Below are 21,727 nucleotides of genomic sequence, written 5' to 3' on the forward strand. Positions count from 1 at the left end.
ACACTTCCTCTTGTATCAGACTGCATGTTCTCCACCATATGAAATGAGGTCAAGGACTCAACGCTGTGGCTCCTCTTGCTAGTTACTCAAGAATTAGCTTTGTCCTTAGCATGGCATTCCCTCCTGTCCATTGTGTCTCACATTGTCGCGCTCTTCACCCTCTGGTCTGGACCTACATCACTCCTAGGTCCAAGGTGTCCTCTTCAGGACACTGCCCACCACTGTGGCTTCTCTGCCACCCTTCCGGGGGGTATCAGCAGTCCTCAGTCTTGCACCTATTCCTATGGCCACCTGCAGAGCCAGCCTAGCCCCTCACTCAGGCAAGCAACAGATCATGCAAACCATTCTCTCTGGTAACAGGGTGTGATATAAGTGGGTAGTGGGGGACCCAGGCCTGCCCACTACTCTGGGTCCTGGCTCTCAGGCCCTCTGGTGGCATCCTTCTCCTGCCTTCCTACTCTTCCCCTCTACTGCCGCTTACCCTGTGACCCTTACACCCTACTGACCCCTTGTATCAAAGTCTGCAGCCTGGCAAGCATCAAGCTGGAGTTTCTCTTACTCTGCTCTTCTGAGTCTGCCCATGATTGTACTGTCCCAGGTACTTCCTCCTGGAAACCAATCATGCACCCTCCTTGGTCAGACCCCAATTGCCCACCGCTCTGCTGAGCAGCTCCTTATAACCAGAGCTGCCTCAACAAGCCACCTTCCATGGACGACTTCTAAGCATTTCCTTGTGCAGAGCCCTGGACAATCATGTTCTTTCCAGCCTGCTTTAACCCCTTCCCTGCCAGAGTGGGGCAAGTGCCCCCTTACAAGAGGATAGTATGATATTTACCTACAGTCGCATATGGCCTATGTGTGATTGCTGATAACAAATATATCCACTGGCTAGAGGTAGGACATTTGATGGCGAGGGCTCTAAGCGGTGCTTTTTTTTGTGACGGTACTGCTTGGTACGGCATACCGTCACCTATTTTCCCAGCATACAGCAGAGGAATAGCATTTCCCCTCTGTGCTTTCCGACACCTGTTTTTCTGGCCCTGCTCATCTCCTGACAGAAGCCTGCTTGGGACGCAAGGCGGTTTCTTTCCGGCTACCAGCACAGCATTGTGGCTCTTAAAGGGGCTGCAACCGCGTACTGACCTTTCCCCCTCCCCCAACAACTTTGAACCTGGAGTACCGGCACCTTTTTTCTTAGAAAAAAAAAAAGCACTGGCTCTCAGTTACTAGAAAGTATTATTTCCCAGGTGCTTAACTGGTAGGTACTGTCCATATTCTCAGAGTTTAAATGATCACAATTCAGGATCAGGAATTAATTTTCCAACAAGTAAGATTGATAGAGATCCCCGGGGATTTCACCTTCCTCTGCAGTGTGGGGCATGGTTCACTGAAGTAAATGGTGAATTCTCAGTAACTTGAAATCTTACTTGAAAGTAATTCAGACAGAGGTTGAGTCTATTACAGGGATGGTGGGTAAAATTCTGTGCAGGAGATCAGTCTGTTATCATTATGGTCTTTTCTAGCCTTAGTCTGAGAGAAGCTAAGAAGAATCTCATTGCTGAGCTAGGCAGGACAATGTCTGGTTTCCCTTGGGGGTAAGGAAAGTAATGGGTTTAGTATTTTGGGGGCCAGGTTAACTTTATGAAATGATGGGAACCACTTGCAGTTCTTGACAGAAGAAAATTGAACTTAGAAATATTCTTAGAGAGAGTAAAGAATTAAAATTTTGAACCTCCGATAAAGAAAATCTGTCTGATTAAATATGGTAACTTATTGAGATGCAGCAACTATAGGTTATTTAGAAATAAAAAAAGATTTAGTCATTACAATACAAGGAGGAGAACTTGGAAACTATATATAAACATACCAAAACTATTTTTCAAGAAACGTCATAGTAAATCTGAGTAACTTCTGCAGAAAACAGTATAGATACCCAGCATTGTTTGGGGCAACTCATTTAACTGAGGGTGTATCCTTAATTTGTCAGCTCTGAAGAAAGTTTAGTTATAAAACTTCTGAATACGTTTTTATATTTGATGTATAGGTACCTGATTATGTCACAGTTATCAAACAGCCAATGGATCTTTCAACAGTTATCTGTAAAATTGACCTGCACCAATATCTGACTGCAAGAGATTATTTGAGAGATATTGATCTAATCTGTAGCAATGCTTTAGAGTACAATCCAGATAGAGACCCGGGAGGTAAGAATTCTTTTTATTCCATTACTGTGAACAACCTTTAAAAATGAAGTAACAATACTGTATCTTTAATAATGTGGATTAAATTACTTGAATGTCCACTGGGGAACATTGCTCACTACATTTTAGCAAGTATTGGTGTACAGTAGACTTCCAGTAATCCGGAACCTATGGGACCTAGGTGGTGCCGGATTATCAGATATGCCGGACTATCAGGAGGTACTATAAGATGGTTTTTACACACACACACACACACACACACACACACACACACACACACACACACACACACACACACACACACACTACATTATATACTGTATATAAAGTGTTCCTAACCCTTTTTATTGTACATACTGTATACAGTATACTGTAATGTTTTAGTTTTTTTTAAGCCTCTTTTACCCTTTTTGCTCAGTTCAGCTGCTGCTGTTACCTTGTGACTCATTTTTTTGCCGAAGCTCACTCACTAGGCTCTTGCCATTTTGATGCCGGACTATCAGGAGTGCCGGACTATTGGAGTTTTATTGTATTAAACTTTGGCCCTGAATTATCTGATGCTAATTTAAATTGATATTTAGCATTTGCTTCAGATTAAATTAACTTAAATTTTGTGTGACAAAAGCAAAAAACATCACTGGAAAGTATTTATCTCTGCCCATTAATTTTCAGATCGTCTCATCAGACATAGAGCCTGTACTCTCAGAGATACTGCATATGCAATAGTCAAAGAAGAAATGGACGAAGACTTTGAACAATTGTGTGAAGAGATTCAGGAATCTCGCAAGAAAAGAGGTTTGTTTAATGCCAGGAATAATAAAGCATGTCTAAATATCTGTGTCAAGAAACAGACAATCTTTTATTGTATAATGTTTTTCGTTTCAAGGTTGCAGCTCTTCAAAATATGCTCCATCGTACTACTATGTGATGCCAAAGCAGAGCTCCATATCTGAATGTAAGAAATTGGATCTTGAATGTAGTGAAAAATTGAAGATATCCACTATGCCTGTGGATTCCAGCACACCATCTCTTTCTAATGGCAAGTTCTCTTCATAATAATTTGAACATACTGGGTCAATTTGTGAATATTTTAAAACAAAATTCTCCATTTAATAGTTTAACAACATTTCATATTTTTAAGTTGGCTCAGGGTTTCCCAACCTATGGGTCGCCATTACATTTCAAAAGTGTCGCCAGGTGTCTCCCCAGTGGCTCTTAAGGAGCCGTTCACACTTTTTTTAATTGCCCTGGGTCACCAAGTCTTCCTGAATTGTCAGAATGGGTCCCCATCTGGAAAAGGTTGGGAACCACTGAGTTAGAGATTAGTCTTAATCTTTTTTCTTCCCTGATAACTTTCCCTCCCTCAAATCTGAGCCATAATGCTCCCTTGTAATGCAATTCCCCGTTTCATACCAAAACTCCTAACAAGAATGACTGCACACCTACAAAATAAGCAAATAAATGTGGGAGCGTAAATTGAAGATATCTGAAGAGAAGAGAGTTTCATTTTCACCTTTTCCATATTCTGTGAAAAGGAGTTGAAACACAAGTAAGTTTAGCTTCCTATTTGATTTAGGTGTAAACCAGATTAGACATGATATCATGGGCCCAATGTAGTGCAATAGCAAAACTCCCATAGATTTCACTGGGGCCAAGATTTCACCAATGTTCTCTATATTCTTTGTTTTGATTGAGTGCAGTATAGGAAAAAGAATCTTCTGCAGTAGAAGACATGTAAGCAAATTCCAGTCTGTGCAAGTTAAATAGTTCTGGGTAAAGTTTCTTAAGTAATCTGGAAAGTATTTAGTACGAGGACTCCTAAACCTTGTAAGTTAGATCAGCCCATAAAACCATGTACTCCATGAGACTTTTCTAATTTTAGTTGTCTTGTTAATGGTCTGTGTATGGCTACAGCTATACTATTGACTTTTGCTGCAAGAACCTATGCAAATGAAGCATGGATTAGCATTTTCCTGCGCTTCATTTGCCTACTCTCTTTCGGTCTGTTTTTGCACTAGGCATTTTTGCCTCTCCGGGACGGGCATAAGGATCTTGTGGGAAAAGGGGGTTTTGCGCAAAAGGGCCGCTGCCATACTGCCTGTTTTGCACAAAAAACCCCTAGCGCAAAAATGGACTGAAAGAGTATGCAAATAAAACACGAGAAAATGCTAATCAGAGCTTCATTTGCATAGGCTCTTGCGGCAAATCTTGTAGTGTAGACAAAGCCAATATGTGTGCTTACCTGAATAATTGTCCCAATTGTTTATCTTCACAGTGAGCCCAAATCTGTTTGTGCCAGAACATGGGTCTTAGTCAGTGTTTTATAAAGTGATTTTTGTTTTGTTTTGTCACAACTATAATTGAATAACATTTGGTGAATGCTATTACATAATTAACTTTGAATGCTTTTACGTCTAAGAGCAAATCTGTGTCTTGAAGCTCTGATTTAGCATTAAAATATTTACATTCTTCAAGTAATGTCCTTCTGGATACTCCCCTGTAGGTGCAGCAACATCTCTGTGCCTGGGATTGGAGATGTCTGATAGCAGTTCCCATTGGACTGTACATGCTTTATTCCCTTTTTCCTGCTGTGTGTTTGGGGGGGCGGGGGGGTGTATCTGTATATAGCACTGTGTAGTTCAGCCACTTTCAGTTCCTTCTCAGTCACCTTTGATCTAGAACCAAATAAGGAGCATAGCTGTTCTACCTCTTTAATATGTAGAGATACTCTCATTAACTTACTTTTACATTAGTAATTAGCCATTTCTGTTCATTTTCTCCCCTTAAAAAACTTTTTAGTTATTCTTCACTCCCCCTTACCTTATGCATTACCCTGTCATTCCCAAATGAGAGTTTGTCCTTCCCCTCCTTCTGGGGCTATATCAGGATCTCCTAGGTTCAAGAAATGCCTCTTTCTGGAAGACCCTTTCCAGGGTGTTGATAACTCCCAGTGCATCTGCTCCCTCAGTGAGGGACATGTCACACAGAAGTGCACCCACTCCATTAACTTGACTGCTTGGGCCCAAAAGGACTACGAAATCAGCCCATGGCTATGTCTATACAGGAGCATTATTTCAGAATAACTGACATTATTCCAAAATAACAAAGAATGTGTCTACACTGCAAGCCATTATTTTGAAATAATGGCAAGCTGAAGGATGACTTATTCCAGCTCCTGTAACCCTCATTTTATAGGAGTAAGAGAAGTCAATGGAAGAGTTGTTCTTCCTTTGACTTCCTGCTATGTAGACAGTGCCAAAAGCCGAATTAAGCTATTTTGACGTAGCTGAAGTTGCGTAGCTTAATTCAACTTTTGACCTGCTGTGCAGACATGCCCATGGAGGGTTCTCTACAGCCAGCTTCCTGCCCCTAACCTTTACATACTTCTGGTGCACCTCTCACATTTGGTTTCATCAGCTGAACCCCACTCACTACAGCCATCCAAGAGGAAATGCTTTCCTGCTCAGATAGGAAAAAACTGGCTAGTACATTGCCTTTCAATGAGCTGCTTCAGAGAGAGCCATCCCTTATGAGGTCAGTTACCTTAATATCATCATGGTGAAACTGCTTCTACAACCTTCCAGGTACCTCTGGTACTGAAGAAAGACACAAGTCTAGGGATCTTAAAGGGGTCAGACCACAGATGGGCACGCTATCTCTTGGGACTAAGAACACAATGCAAGAGCTTCTGAAATGGTACAAAGTGTCTCATCCAAGACAACCTTGGGTGCTTAGGCTTCAACCGCATTCCTGGCACCAATGAGACTCTTGGCGCTGGGCAAGCCATCTCCACTATCTACTGGCCGCTCCAAGGGAATAAATTCTGCCCTTGACACTGATAGTTCCTTCACTTTCCAGGCAGCCACTGGTGCCGATGATGCTCTTGCCTGCTCCGCAGGAGTACAGCTATCCAAGGGACCTGGTCATCTGATATACCTGATTCTCTACTCCTCTGTAGCAAGATCAGGACAGCTCAAGCTTCTTCCCCAGCTTCACCACTCTTCCCCTGCATCACTGAGAACTGTACTACCCTCCCCCAATGAGGAGGAAGATGAAATGTACTGCATTCTACCCACACTTCCAGATTACCCATGCAGACACTCCTCTGCTAGTCCATGTTATCCCGAGCCTGGAATCAAACCAGGACCCTGATATGGTCACCCAAGGATGCAACCCCACAGACCTGTTCCTCCACATTGATCCTCCTGGTACCCTTGTATGTGTTATGTGTAGGGTGTAGTTTCCAAAAATGCCCATAAAATGGAGCCAGGAAGGTTCACAATTGCCAACTTCATCCATCTCTCAACTACCTGATGTCAATCCAGTAATGATGGAGGAACAGCAGGAAGAAATGGAGGGAAGAATTTGCACTACCACACTACTTCTCTTCCCTTAATGAGGCCATCATGCCACCATCTCCTACGTCAGCAGATGATTTCAGACATTTTCAAGAAGTATTCAACAGAATCATGAAATCTCAAATTTCATGGTAAAAAGCAAAAATGCAAGCTGCTCAATATTCCATCTGCCTTGACATCTGCAAAGATAGCCCTTCCTATTAAGACGCTGTCAGGGTGCTCTGGGAAACTCCAGTGTTCATCCTGCCGACCAGCAAGCAAGTGGTCAAAAAATACCATGTCCCCATTTAAGGAACTGGAATTTTTTCATAGCCAACTTCAAATACAATGTGGTCAACAAAGTGGTACATAAAAAAAAGACTCCAACACTACCCCAGGGCAACTAGGCCTGTTGTAGGGAGATGCAGCTATACTTGTTTGGTTGCAAAGCATGTGTTTCTGCAATGCTCAGGTTTCATATCGCCAATTACAAGGCTCTCTTTTATGGCTAAATACAATTATTATGAACTGTTCTGAATTACAGTAATTCATCTGTTCCTGCCAGACAAGAAGTAGGAGCAATTCCAGGCATTCACGCTGAAGGACAGGGGGTAGGGTAGTTAAAGGTGGTTTTGGAATAAATTGATAAATTAAACAGTAATAAGTGACCAGGACCAGATGGTATTCGCCCAAAAGTTGGGAAGGAACTGCTTTTTCACATTTGAGAACTACTAACTGTAGTCTGTAAGCTATCATTTAAATCAGAATCTCTGCCAAATGACTGGAAGATAGCTGCTGTAACACCAACTTTTATAAAGAGCTTCTGAGCTGGTCCTGGCAATTACAGGCCAGTAAGCTTGAATTCAGTACTCAGTAAACTGGTTGAAACTATAGTTAAGAACAATATCGTCAAACATGTAGATGAACGCATTTTGCTGAAGAAGAGTCAACATAGTGATTGTAAAGGGAAATCATACTTCTCCAATTTACTAAATTCTTTGAGGGGGTCAACGAGTATGTGGATGGGGGGATCAAGTGGTACCTAGATTTTCATGAAGCTTGGCAGGGTCCTGTACCAAAGGCTCTTTAAGCAAAAAAGGCTGCCATAGGATAAGAGGAAAGGTCCTCTCATACATTGGTAACTGTTTAAAAGATAGGAAAACAAAGAGTAGTTCTCAGAATGAAGAGAGGTAACTAGTGGTGTCATCTAGAAGTCTGTTCCAGGACCACCCTTATTCAATATATTCATAATTGATCTGGAAAAAGAGTAAAGAGCAAGGTGTCAAAATTTACAGATGATACAAAATTACTTAAGATAGTTAAGTCCTAGGCAGACTGTGAAAAGCTACAAAAGGATCTCTCAGCATTAGGCTGACTGGACAACAATATGTGAAGGGGAAAAAAATTTACGTTGACAAATGCAGAGTAACGCATATTGGAAAATATCCCAACTTTTTATATAGATATATAAATAAAATGATGGGGTCTAAATTAGCAATTACCTCTTCAGAGAGAGAGATCTTAGAGTCATTCTGGATATAGTTCTCTGCAAAAATCCATTCAATGGAACCCCCATCCCTAGGACTACGCATCCCATGCCTTCCAGTAGATGGTGTTCCCTTCCAGTTTCTTCCTTGTGAGGTCCCTTCCAAAGCATTCACCACCACAGAGCCTGTGGGGAGAGCCTGAAAACGACTACTTATCTCTATAGCATTGTGGGATTCCTGTGCTGGCCTTTTTCTCCTTCTAGAAGTTACATGCTGCCAGTTCTCTTCCTGGTCTTGTACTGCTCTTTCTGGCTCTTCTGCCTGCCATGCTTGTAGGATTAAACGCTGCCTTCTATTGAGGAAGTCTTCGTCCTCTCTGATCGAGCGTACGGTCGACACTTGGGTCTCCAGTCCTCTAATTTTTTCTTCCAAAATGGTGACCAGCTTGCATTTAGTGCAGATGAAATCCGTTCTTTCTTCTGGGAGGAAGACAAACATGGCACATGCAGTGCAGGTAACAACAGCAGACCTATCACCATCCATACCTGCTGTCCTGGAGAACTCCCTCTCCAAACTCCCTGTTAGCATTCACTTATCCGTCCTCCCTGTTGAAGGGAAAGGACTGGGCAGGGATCGTTGAATTAAGGAAGTAAATGCGTGGTTGCACAGGTGGTGTCGGAGAGAGGGCTCTGGTTTCTTTGACCATGGGACTCTGTTCCAGGCACAAGGATTGTTAGGAAGAGATGGGATCCACTTAACAAAGAGAGGAAGGAGCATCTTCGCGGGCAGGCTTGCAAACCTAGTTAGGAGGGCTTTAAACTAGGTTAGTTGGGGAGCGGTGACCAAAACCCTGAGGGGAGTAGTGGAAAAGTTGGATACCGGGAAGAAATGCAAAGAGGAACGAGAAAGAAAGGAGGACCCCTGATTCAAATGGAGAAGATAGGGGGATCAACTGGTTATCTGAGGTGTTTGTACACCAATGCGAGTAGCCTGGGCAACAAACAGGAAGACTTGAAGGCTCTGGCCCAGTCCAAGAAATATGATTTAATTGGGATAACAGGCTTGGTGGGATGACTTGCATGACTGGAGCGCTGACATGGAAGGGTACAGCCTGTTCAGGAAGAACAGGTGGGGAGAAAAGGAGGAGGAGTTGCACTGTGTGTAAGAGAGCACTATGATTACTCAGAAGTCCAGTATATAGAGGGAGAAAAGCCTGTGGAGAGTCTATGGGTTAAGTTTAGAGGTGCAAACAACAGCAGTGATGTTGAGGTTGGTGTCTACTACAGGCCACCGAATAGTGTGGATGAGGTAGATGAGTCTTTCTTCGGACAACTGAGAGAAGCTTCCAGATCAGAGGCCCTGGTTCTTGTGGGGGACTCTAATCACCCTGACATCTGTTGGGAAACCAATACGGCAGTACACAGGCAATCCAGGAAGTTTTTGGAGAATGTTGGGGATAACTTCTTGGTACAAGTGCTGAAGGACCTGACCAGGGGCCATGCGCAGCTTGACCTTCTGCTCGCAAACAGGGAGGAACTAATAGGGGAAGTAGGGGTAGGTGACAACCTTGGAAGCAGTGATCATGAGATGGTAAATTTCAGGATCCTGACCAAAGGAAGAAACGAGAGTAGTAAAATATACACCTTGAACTTTAGGAAAGCAGATTTTGACTCCCTCAGAGACCTGATGGACAGAATCCCCTGGGATGCTAACATGAAGGGGAAAGGAGTCCAGGAGAGTATTTTAAAGAAGCCTTATTGAAGGCACAGAAAGAAACCATCCCAATGTGTAGCAAGAGAAGCAAACATGGTAGGAGACTGGATTGGCTTACAGGGGAAATCCTTGGTCAATTTAAGCACAAAAAGAAAGCTTACAAAAAGTGGAAACTTGGACAATGACCGGGGGTGGGGGTATCAGGAAGGGGAGAGCATAATTGGAATTGCCACTGGCAAAGGATGTGAAGGATAACAAGAAAACATGCCTGTAGAAACCTAAGAAGAAGAAGGACATCAGAGAGGGTGTAGGGCCCCTACTGGATGAAGGTGGTCACCTAGTGACAGATGATGTGGAGAAAGCTGAAGTACTCAATGCTTTCTTTGCCTCTGTCTTCATGGACAAGGTCGGCTCCTGGACTAATGTGCTAAGTGACGCAAGATGGGATGAAGATGGACAGCCCTTGGTGGAGAAAACAGGTTAGGAACTATTTAGAAAAGCTAAACGTACACAAATCCATGGGTCCGGACTGAGGGAGTTGGCAAATGTCATTGAGGAGCCTTTGGTCATTATCTTTGAAAAGTCGTGGAGATCGGGAGAGATCCCGGATGATTGGAAAAAGGCAAATGTAGTGCCCATCTTCAAAAAAGGGAAGAAGGACGATCTAGAGAACTATAGGCCGGTCAGTCTTACCTTGGTCCCTGGAAAAATCATGGAAGGGATCCTTAAGGAATCCATTTTGAGGCACTTGGAAGAGGGGAAAGTGATCAGGAATAGTAAGCATGGATTCACAAAGGGTAAGTCATGCCTGACCAATCTGATTAGCTTCTATGATAAGGTAACTGGCTCTGTGAACAATGGAAAGTCAGTGGATGTGTTATACCTTGACTTAGGAAGGCTTTTGATACTGTCTCCCACAATATTCTTGCCAGCAAGTTAAGGGAATGTGGATTGAATAAAAGAACGGTAAGATGGATAGAAAGCTGGCTAGAAGGCCAGGACCAGCAGGTAGTGACCAATGGCTCGGTGTCAGGTTGGTGGTCAGTTTCTAGCGGAGTGCCCCAAGGTTCAGTTCTAGGACCGGTTTTGTTCAATATCTTTATTAATGACCTGGATGAGAGGATGGATTGTACCCTCAGCAAGTTTGCAGATGACACTAAGCTAGGGGGCAAGGTAGATACACTCGAGGGCAGAGATAGGGTCCAGAGTGACACAGACAAATTGGAGGATTGAGCCACAAGAAATCTGATGAGGTTCAACAAGGACAAGTACAGAGTCCTGCACTTGTGATGGAAGAATCCCAAGCATTGTTACAGGCTGGGGACCAACCAGCTAAGTAGTAGTTCTTCAGAAAAGGACCTGGGGATTACAGAAACTGGATATGAGTCAACAGTGTGCCCTTGTAGCCAAGAAGGCTAATGGCATATCAGGTTGCATTAGGAAAAGCATTGCCAGCAGATCCAGAGATGTGATTATTCCCCTTTTTTGGCTCTTGTGAGGCCACATCTGGAGTATTGTGTCCAGTTCTGGGCCCCCCACTACAAAAAGGATGTGGATGCATTGGAGAGGGTCCAGCAGAGGGCAACCAAAATGATTAGGGTGCTGGAGCATATGACCTACGAGGAGACGCTGAGGGAGTTGAGTCTGTTTAGTCTGCAGAAGCGAAGAGTGAGGGGGGATTTGATAGCAGCCTTCAACTTCCTGAAGGGAGGTTCCAAAGAGGCTGGAGAAAGGTTGTTCTCAGTAGTGGTGGATGGCAGAACAAGGAACAATGGTCTCAGGTTGTGGTGGGAGAGGTCAAGGTTGGATATTAGGAAAAACTGTTTCATTAGGAGAGTGGTGAAGCACTGGAATGGGTTACCTAGGGAAGTAGTGGAGTCTCCATCCCTAGAGATTTTTAAGTCTCGGCTTGACAAAGGCATTGGTCCTGCCTAGGGCAGGGGGCTGGACTTGATTACCTTCTGAGATCTTTTCCAGCTCTATTGTTCTGATTCTAATGTGCAACAGCAGTCAAAAAAGCTAATAGAATGTTGGGAATAATTAAAGAGGTCGATAATAAAACAAAATATCATATTGCCTCTAAATACATGATATGACTGCATGCAGGTGTGGTCACCCTATTTAAAAAAAGGTATATTGGAATTGGAAAAGATTCAGAAAAGGGCAACAAAAATGATTAAGGATATTGAATGGCTGCCATATGAGGAGGAGTAATAAAACTGGGACTCCAGCTTGAAAAAGACACAACTAAAGGGGGTGGGGGGGGGCATATTAGAGGTCTATGATGACTGAAATAGAGAAAGTAGATACAGAAGTGTTATTTACTACTACTTCTGAACACACGAACGAGGGATCACCAATGAAATGAACAGTTAACAGGTTTAAAACAAAAAAGTATTTCTTCACACGATGTACAGCAAACCTATGGAATTCTCTTCCTTTTTGGACACCGTTCTGAAGCTCCAGCCTTCCATCTAAGGGTATTGTTTTGAGGGTGGATTGATTTAAATTACAATGTAAATAACAAGAACAAAAACAAAAAAAAAGTAAGACTGTACTTAGAGTGCACTTAATTTTGGAGTAAGCCCCATTGAACTCACTGGCAGTTGTCGTTTTCTTAAAACCCCAAGAGTATAGAATAGAGTTAACTAATTGAACAAGCCATAAGTATTAGCAAGCTAAACTTTTTTCCCCCCAGCAACACCCAAAATAGTAAACAGCTTGGAAATTTACTTGTCAAATCTCACTTCTACTCAAAGACACAGAGAGAGAGAGTCTTGAAGAATGATACATTACAAAGTGAATTAGTTACTAACCAATTGATCCAGTCAGCCATATCCATGTCTTCATCCACAATAAGCAGTTTTCCTTATGATGTTTCATTCTTGCAGTCAGCCCCTGCATCATATTCTTGCACTGCTTACACTTAACAAGTTTTCCTTTTTTACCCAGGGAACAAATTTCTTCAAATTATTCCCAGATAGAGGGTCTCTTATGCCCAGAAGTTGACAGTTTTTCTTTGGCAAAAGTGAGGGAGGACATAAAAAGCTCTGACTCTGCTGAATGTCATCCCTTTTCTTTCCAGTCCTCTCCACTGTGCCTTTCTATGCTGCCTCTATCCTTTTTTATATATTGTCTCTCTGTCTGGGTCATGTCTATGCTAAATGGAGAATGCTGAGGTTGATTTTTCCAAAGTTTGATTTAGTGGGTCTAGAAAGGACCTGCTAAATTGAATACTGAAGGTACTTCTGTCAACTCTGGAACTCCTCACAGTCTCAAGGAATAAGGGAAGTCCCATTGGCCTCCCACTGTTGTGGGGCCACTAGAAAAATTTGGCTTAAGGTAAGTCAATTTCAGCTACGTTATTTACATTACTGGAGTTGCATATCTTAAGCTGAATTTCCAGTTTATGTAGATTTTTCTTAAGACAATGCCTTAACTACTCCTCTGCCATGCTTGGCCAAGATCCACCACCACCACATTGGCACAGAACAAAAACAATCCTATCCAGCTTAGGGGGATGTGAACAGCTAGTCAGCTATCTGATAAGCAAATGCTTATCGGATAGTTGACAGGCTAACTGACCAGTTGCTCTCCCCACCCCACCCCCATCAGAAAGATGCAGCAAGAGGGGGAAGGGGTACTTGAAAGCAGCAGTGCTGCATGGAGCCTGGTGTCAGCGGTGGAGTCCCCAGCTGACCCTGGGCTACACATGGCACTGCTGCTTTGAAACACCATTGGGAGCACAGGGCCGGTGGGGGACTGCCCAGCTGATCCCATGCTCCCCACAGCACTTTCACCTTTGAAGTGTAGCAACACTCCTATTCAATTAGTCAATTACTTGCAATTTAACATCCGTAATCCAGCTTGTCTTTCTTTGCACATTACTTTTTACTCTGCTGAGAATCAGAAATTGGAAGCCGAGAAATTTCAAGAAGCAAGAGCTAGCAGTTAAGCTGGACAGACTAGAGACATTAATTCATTTTTTGAGACTATATTTGTGGGTGTAGCATGTTTGTGATATTTAATTGTAACTAAGAAATGTAATATCGATTTAAAAAAAAATCCAATTTAAATTAAAAAATTAGGCTTTTTTTTGTTGTTGTTGTTTTTAAATCATCCATTTTTATCTACCCTGATTGTTCTACAGTCCCCTACAGTGGACCATGTATAGGGATGTTACTTGAAGAATAAGAGAAAGTTACTCACCGTATGCAGTAACTGACATTTTTTGAGATGTGTGCCCCTATGGGTGCTCCACTACCTGTCCTCCTCCCTTCTGCCTCAGTGCTCAAAGATACATTTTATGGTATAGAAAGAACTGAGAACAGTTGGATCCCGCACAGCATTTTTATATGTATATCATAAAAATACACATGCAGCTCATGGTACAAAATGGGAAAGAGCACATGGTCAGCCCAATGGTCATTGCTACCAAAGATTTCCAAAACCAGGCAAAATGGGCACTGCCACACCTTCAGTGGAGCACTTATATCAGTGGTCCCCAACCTTTTGGGGCTGCTGGGCACCCGGGGGCGGGGCGGGGCTGGCCCCGATCACTCAGTGGGTGCACATAAATGGCCCGGCGGGCGCCGCATTGGGGACCACTGACTTATAAAAGACCCATCTTAAAGAACCTCAGTTACTGCACATGGTGAGTAACCTTCTATTTCTTTGATTATTTTTCTTGTTAAGTAAGAAAGTCTTAGGGGCAAGATATCATTTTTGCCAAATATTTTTGGGTTACTCTTGTGGGGGTTTTTGTAACTCTCTTTTGTAGCTTTATCAAAGAAAAAACCTCGCAGAAGGAAAAAGTGGTCCTTGGGTAGTTTAACAAAGAAGAGGAAGATTTCTCAGTTCAATAAAGAGAACAAAATTCCAGAGGAAGAGCAGGATGATCTTGAGAGTGATGTAGAAGTGTTTCTAGAAAATCATGATTCTAGTGTGGATCAGACTGAAACTGAAGTTACACGTGATTCTTCAATGGAAGAAGGAGAAACTGCTCTTCGGGAACTGCAGGCAAATGATTGTGAAAATAAGTCTGAGGCAGAAGGTGGGAAAGAGAGAGACATCTGTGACAATGCTAAGCATGGATTTGAAAAGGAAACCAATAAGACTCCTGTATTTTTAGAACTGAGAAGAGAAAGTGAAGGCTGTAATGGAGAAATTCTCAATTCTCAAATAATGGAAAACTCTGAAGAGAAGGATTGCAATGGTAAGTGGATAGTCACTGAATCTAGAGATGGAAAGACCTTAACTCATTAATCCCCTATTCTTGTTAATGAAATTATTTCCTGTGGTACATTTATTAATCTTAAACTTCTCAATTTCATCCAGTATTTTTATTCTAAATTATGCTTTGCTGTTCTGAATGTTCATATTTTTCAGATATTTTTTAAACTGTTCTAACCAAGCCAATCTCTTGTCATTGCTTAACCAACCTTTGTTTAACTCTCAAGTCTTTCCTCTTAAATCAGTCCTCCTAGCTGCACCTCTGTTGCTCTTCATTGAGTTGTTTTTATTATATTAGTATTTTCCTGATAATATGGTGCCCTGAATTAAATCAGATATCCCAGGTGCAGTTGTATTTCTACAGCAGCTAGTGCGGCTGTCCAAACAAGTCCTCCGAGGTCCCAGAAAGACACTGAATCCATGACCATTTTGGCAGACTTGCAGCCTTAGTCCCATGCACAATTAATATTTTCTCTCTGTCCTGTGATGTAATGCCTCTTAATTCTTTTCAGACTTGCCTTTCATATACTGCCATATAATCATTCAGACTTGTGCCTAATTTGCCTTGTTTCTTTTTATGCAGCTCAGTTTTTTTATCATCTGATAAGCATTTTCAAGTGTATTTGCATGTATTTCTTAAAGTTGAAGTCTCACTTTATTTTCCTATTTTTTCTACATTTTTATCTTTATTGGCATTCAAAATGTTTGCATCTCTTCCCACATTAATATTTTTATTTTATTAAGAATCTGTTTATTCTCCTTCTCAGATCCCTTTTTATTAGCCATTTAGAAACATTTCTGTCATCCAGAAAACTGGCAATTTCTAATACCCCTTTGTGTGTAGAATTTCAGCTAGATTCCAGTTTATGCAATATTGTTCATATCCAGGCAAGTGGTGGAATTGAGAGGTTTTTCAGAGGTTTAAGTTAAATGCTCAACTAAAATCCACATACATTACTGACTCCCTTATTTTTCTTAGATATCTATCACCAGCATATTTATAAAATATGACAAGTTCAGCATGCAGTTCTCATTAGAATATCCTTTGGAAGTACATTGTTCCAAATGATTGTTCCTATGGCACTAATTGGGGCTGGGGAGCAGACTTAGCTTTTCCCTCTTATTTTTTTTCTTCCCCGCTTTCTTGTCTGGAACTGGTTACTGTATCCCAGATGTTTGACTGGTCAAAATTGAGAGCATAAGTGTCAAGTGAATAATCTGCTAACAAAAATGTATGGTCTTTCTGTGTCTCTCCAAAACCAAAAAAGCTCCACCAGCTACTGGTAGCAAGACTTGTCTATATTGAAGAAGCACTAGCGATGATCTGGGGAATTTAGACCAATAATACGTATTATATCTGTAGATGATACATTAGTTGGAAAAATTGAAAAAAATAAACAGTCGATAAAGTGGAACCAGTTGATATAGTTTATTTAGACTTTGAAAAGCTTTTGGCAAGGTACCCTCACACAAAAAATTACTGACAAAAATAAATAGTGAGGATGTTTAGAGGCAAAGTGTGGTCATAGATCAAAAACTGCCTAAGACACAAGAAACAAAGAATAGGAGTAAAGGGTCGGCCTTCATCATGGTGAAAGATTAGTTGCAGGATGCTTTATGGTTCTATACTAGGTCCCATATTATTTAGTATATTTATTAATGTTCTGGAACTTTGTGAGCAGTAAGGTAGCAAAAGTTGCACATCAGAAAAGTGATTTAGGTTAATCCAATTGAGAACAAATTGTGAGGAACTTCAGAGGGAAGTTAGGAAAGTATCAAGCTAGGAAAGTAGGCACCAGGGTGGCAACTTAACTTCTTCGTTGTTGAGATGCTAATTGAGGTACATCACAGAAAAATCTTTTAACTACTCAGATACCTTAAAGTTGTCTAAATTAATTGTTTCAACTTTGGAAGAGATATGGATGTCATTTGGACAGCCCGGTGAAGACCGTCTGCTCACTGTGTAGCTGCAGTCAGAAAAGCAAACAATATAGTGGGGTGGAGAAGAACATGGGAAATGCATAATACAACAGTGCCATATTCTCTAGAAAAATGTTTCTTACTGACTGGTCAGTGAACCAGTGCTGGTCCCTGAGACTTCCTGAACGCAGTTTAGGAAAACAGCAAGCAGGTCTCTGGTATTAAAGAGATTGAGAAACACTGCCCTAGAATACTCTGTGCTGTGGTGGTCACTCACCTTTTAAAAAAAAAAAGAAAAAGGAAAAAAAAAAAGAATCTGGAGGTTCTGAAAAGGGTGATTTTTTTTAAAATGATTAATGACATGGAAAAACTTTATATAAAGATAAATTGAAGAGACTGGGATTGTTTACCTTCAAAAAAGACTAATAAGAGGGGGTGTAATAAAAGTAGATTGGGAGTTTTTCATCTTTTGACACAAAAACAAGGAGTTCAATAAAAAATGGCAAATTGAAAAGGAATATAAAGAAATACTTTCTCAAATAGTATATAATTAAACTGTAGAACTTATTGTCCTAGAATGTTGTTGAGGCAAAAAAATTATCTAAATTCAAAAATAATATGAACACTAGCATTAATAATAGAATTCTGCATAATAGGAATATCCAGAGTTATAGTTATTGCTAACAATTCTTAAGAGATGTTAAGACTAGTGCTCTAAATTGTTTTTAACTGCTAGGGATTAATTGGGTGGGGCGTGATTATTCCAGATCTGCCTTATGTAAGGTTTTTTGCACCTTCCTCTGAAGTATCTAGTGTTGGTTACTGGACTGGATGGTCTGTGGATCTGTTCCAATATGACAATTTCTATGTGCCTATAAATGTTACCTAATTCTGATTTTCTCTACAGTCTTTCCCGTTTGAGAAACCATTTGAATAATTTTTACATTGGCTGCTTTTAAGTCCATGTATATAGTTAAATTTTGTAAGATTGTCAGAGTTAAGAATTTATGTATCATCAGCTAATGAGATTTTAGCATTTCATTACAGCTTTAAATGCTTTCATCTATAGAGTTTTTTTGGCCATAGAATGGTGAAATCTGAACTGCCTCTTGTGTGTACTAGAAAAGAAGCACAAACCAGACATCTCAAACTTGTAAATGCCAATAACAGGAAATCACTGGGCAATGCATTTTCTGTTTTGAAGACCTCTTGGTGGCTCTCCAGAGAGAGAACATTGTCTAGTTCAACAGAGATGTTGGATGTTTTGGCCATGAATTAATCCAGATAGTTTGACAGAAATCCTGATTTTAAAGTTAATTTTTCATTCTAGATGTGTGTGTACTTCGTATGACACGTGGTAGACGTTCTCAAGTTGAACAGCAGCAGCTAATCAGTGTTGAGAAAGCCATAGAGATCCTCACTGAGCCAGCTTCCCCGCTTATAGTGGACTATGGAGATCTTAAAGTATGTATACTTTCTATTTTCTGAACATGAAATAGGGTTAAATAATCTAATAACTTGCTATTGCTGGCATGGGTTAATTTAAGGATCTACTGATGATGTGAGAATAATCTTTCTTTTTCCTGATATAAAGATGGCGATGATCTATTTCAGCTTCCATGAATTTCTAGAAAAAATGTTTCTTCCCAGTCCTCACTTCCTGGGACCATTTTTGTTCCAAAGAAAGAGGCTATTTCAAGAATGCAGGTCATTCTACCATCCTACCTTCCAGTCTCAGTATGCAGGCATACCTACTGTCAGTTCCATCAGTAATCCAAGATCCAGCCTTTTCTTCCTATTAGCAAGAAGCACCTCAGGAGTCTGTGTAGCACTACATAGAGGTGGCCTTGGACAGTAGCCCTAAGATGATCATGAGCCTCACCTTGGGACAGATATTGACCCTACAAGTGGTACCATGTGCCAAGGAGTCCTTCTCCTATGCCAGTTAATCTCTCCTACTGGCACTGCTGGGAGGCATGGGAGCCCTACTCTAGAGCCCCAAGATTGAAACATGAGCCATGTTTACTATTGTGAGGCCTACACCAACCAGCCCATTGGAGTATTTGGAAGATGAAAGCAAGTTAATTCTGAAGGCAGTTTCATGATTTTCATTAGATGAGGCAGTTAGTCCATCTTTAGGCAGAATCAATGCACAGGGTGATGTCCAAGTTCTAGATTTAGTTTAAGGAAGTTCAGGAGACTCAACACAGTTCCTGAATATTGTGCAGCCATTCAGTCCCAGCTGGATTGGGTGGCTCTCTCAATCAACAAGACCATCATGGACCCAGCAAAGCTTCTGCTTCTTGTGCTCTTATCTCAAAGAGGGCAGAAAAGCATTCCTTTGTTCCATTCACTTGTATTTATTCTTGCACCCACCACCTAACTCTTTGATAATACAAGGAAATCAAGGAAGCAACACCCAAAGGCTATTCTGCTTAATGGATATAAGCTGCCTGACATTATGGGAAGAAAAGTCTTCTCTTCCACCTCCCTCCATTTCTGGATCTCAAACTATTTTCTAGCTAAATATGATTTTGCTAATTATGCCAAGTGTTGTTTTCTGTAATCTTTTGAGTCTGTGCATGCCACAGTTTCCCATATGCTATATTGTTACCTGTTAAATGGAAGAAAGGGCTGTTGTGCTGGCTGGTTAGGACAGTGTGTGGGGTTACCTACCTGTCTGAGCCCTGAATCCCCATATCAGTGAAACATCTCTGAAGATAATGGCACATCCAATCATCAGGACATAGACACCTCACACTCAATAACACAAAATATATAGATTTTTCCCATCTTTTTGCTGAGGAGTTGAGCAACATTTCCCAGCTTGAGAACAAAGGACTGGAGAGGTGGGGGATAAGAGCTGGTTGTTGGAAGGAGTCAGGTCTCTCATCTGGAGTTTAGTCAATGAGGTCAGACAGACACCCCCACCTTGAGCAATGAGGTTCATTACACCTTCTCTGGAATAACCAGAGTTGTCACGCCATGTTCATAGTTGTCAGAAGCTTCCCCCCCCCCCAGTTAGTTTAGACATCCCCCTGGTATTCTATCTTCATGGTGTCACATAAGAACCCTGCCAACCTTCAAGCTCCTCAGTTCCATCTTGCCACCAGTGAGTGAGTGTGTGTGTGTTTTTTTTTGTTTGTTGGTTTGTTTTTCCCCTTGCTTTGGCAAGCATTCCCTTGGTGACTTCTATACTTTTAGCTTGTAAATAGTTAAATTTCACTAAGTTTGTGCTTGAGAGGCTCCGTTTCTTTCCCCTAGTTGGGGTTTGGGTCATGCCTAAATCCCAAGGTTTTAAACTATGCAGTACTTGACACAAACCAATGCCAAAGGGCAGTTCCCACCAGTATTGCTTAAAGTGCTTGGGGGAATCCCATCAAATAGGTCAGTGCAAGATTTTCAAGGGATTCTGCCCTCAAACCAAGGAAAGGGATTTCAGGCTTAAGCAGTTGCACATAGAGGCAGCCCTTTATACTCTAGCCAACCTCGGGCTAGCTGGACCTGGCACCCAACACATCCATGCAGAGTGCACCAACCTCAGAGAGGCTCTGCACTAAGGAAAGACTGCATATAGAGACTCTCTGGTACCAACACTCCCTAGTACCAAAGTACACATCTGTAGTGGCAGCATGACCATGTTCCTTCTCAGTGCATCACAAGAGGCAAAAGAAAACTGATTCAGGGCACTCGTCGACAAAGAGCTGCTGGGACAGTCAACACTAGTGCTGTGCATCCTGTAGATGGGCATCTTGTGCTTGTCTCACAGGAGGTGGCACTGTTGACTTCAGGCCAGCAGAAGCGTCCATCAAGTTCAGTGCAAGTCCCACGCCATGTTAGTGCCAGTTCAGTGCCAGTTAAGAGAATGGAGAGCTGGAGCTCCTTTCTACCTTGGATGTCTTCAGAGCAGCCAGAGATCTGCTTGCCATGATGACACTGCAAGGGAGACCTCCACCATCACAAGTGGGTGCAGAAGCAAACTGGCAATGACGTTGCGTCACTCACCTTCCCTTTGGCACCATTTTCTGTAACAATCACACTCAGCACCACTGTGTTCTCCACACTTGGAGTTTCAAACATGACTTAGAGTCAGAGTCATACTGCTTGAGGTACAGCCGGCACTGTTCAGAATGGCACTACTATATGCAGGAGGCAGGTCAAGGCCCCTCCTTATGGTGCAGGGCAGCAGCCTGCTTGTTGGCCATTCTGGACATTGCAGACATGCCATCACCCACATGATCTCTTCTCCAAAGGCTTTGTTTGTAACCTCTGAAGCACATGCTTCTCCACTGCCCAGGGACTGTTTCCCACCACAAGGCACCAAGATGGGTTCAGACTTTAGCACAATGACTTGTGCAGATGCCAGCACTGTGACTGGCACTGAGACCATCCCTGGCATGGAACAACAGGGCACTGTGCAGGACAGCCTGCCACACCATCTTTGGCTCTGCTGTACTCTCTGTAGTAACATACTGCATAACGAAGCCCCAGTCCCCCTTGGGTTTACTGCTGTGATGTCACCTATAGTGGAACATCTATAGCAGGGGTGGTCAACCCACAGGCTCGTGAGCCGCGTGCAGCTCTTAAAAGAAAAAATTTTTAGCTCCCGCACTCGTGGCTCTTAAAGGAGCAAATTGTGGTGGTGTGGTGTTGGGTTTTTTTGCTAAACACCTTTTTTCCTTCGGCACTTTGCATTGTATCCACTACTATTTTGGCTCTTCGTCTGTAATGGGTTGGCCACCCCCAATTGATAGGGACATTACTCTAAGAAGAAGATGAAGTAACTTACCCTTTGCAGTAATGACAGTTCTTCAAGGTGTGCCCTACAGATGCTTCA

The 21,727-nt window shown here is 42.1% G+C and overlaps 1 protein-coding gene across 4 annotated transcripts in view; it reads left to right on the plus strand.

Annotated features, from left to right (window-relative positions):
• Nucleotides 1-21,727, plus strand: part of ATAD2 (ATPase family AAA domain containing 2) — an 88,231-nt gene that overhangs the window by 55,052 nt on the left and 11,452 nt on the right. Inside the window, exons 22-27 of one of the 4 annotated variants that reach the window (XM_025178690.2) lie at nt 2,045-2,204; nt 2,874-2,996; nt 3,088-3,240; nt 14,519-14,791; nt 14,870-14,953; nt 18,221-18,354. In XM_025178690.2, coding sequence (XP_025034475.2) covers nt 2,045-2,204; nt 2,874-2,996; nt 3,088-3,240; nt 14,519-14,791; nt 14,870-14,953; nt 18,221-18,354 — 927 coding nt within the window. Of the gene's footprint in view, nt 1-2,044; nt 2,205-2,873; nt 2,997-3,087; nt 3,241-14,518; nt 14,954-18,220; nt 18,355-21,727 lie in introns of all 4 variants that reach the window. The other 3 variants (XM_075920164.1, XM_075920163.1, XM_075920165.1) reach the window with 3 other exon arrangements.

The sequence above is a fragment of the Pelodiscus sinensis genome, chromosome 2 (assembly GCF_049634645.1).
Source record: "Pelodiscus sinensis isolate JC-2024 chromosome 2, ASM4963464v1, whole genome shotgun sequence".
NCBI lineage: Eukaryota > Metazoa > Chordata > Testudines > Trionychidae > Pelodiscus > Pelodiscus sinensis.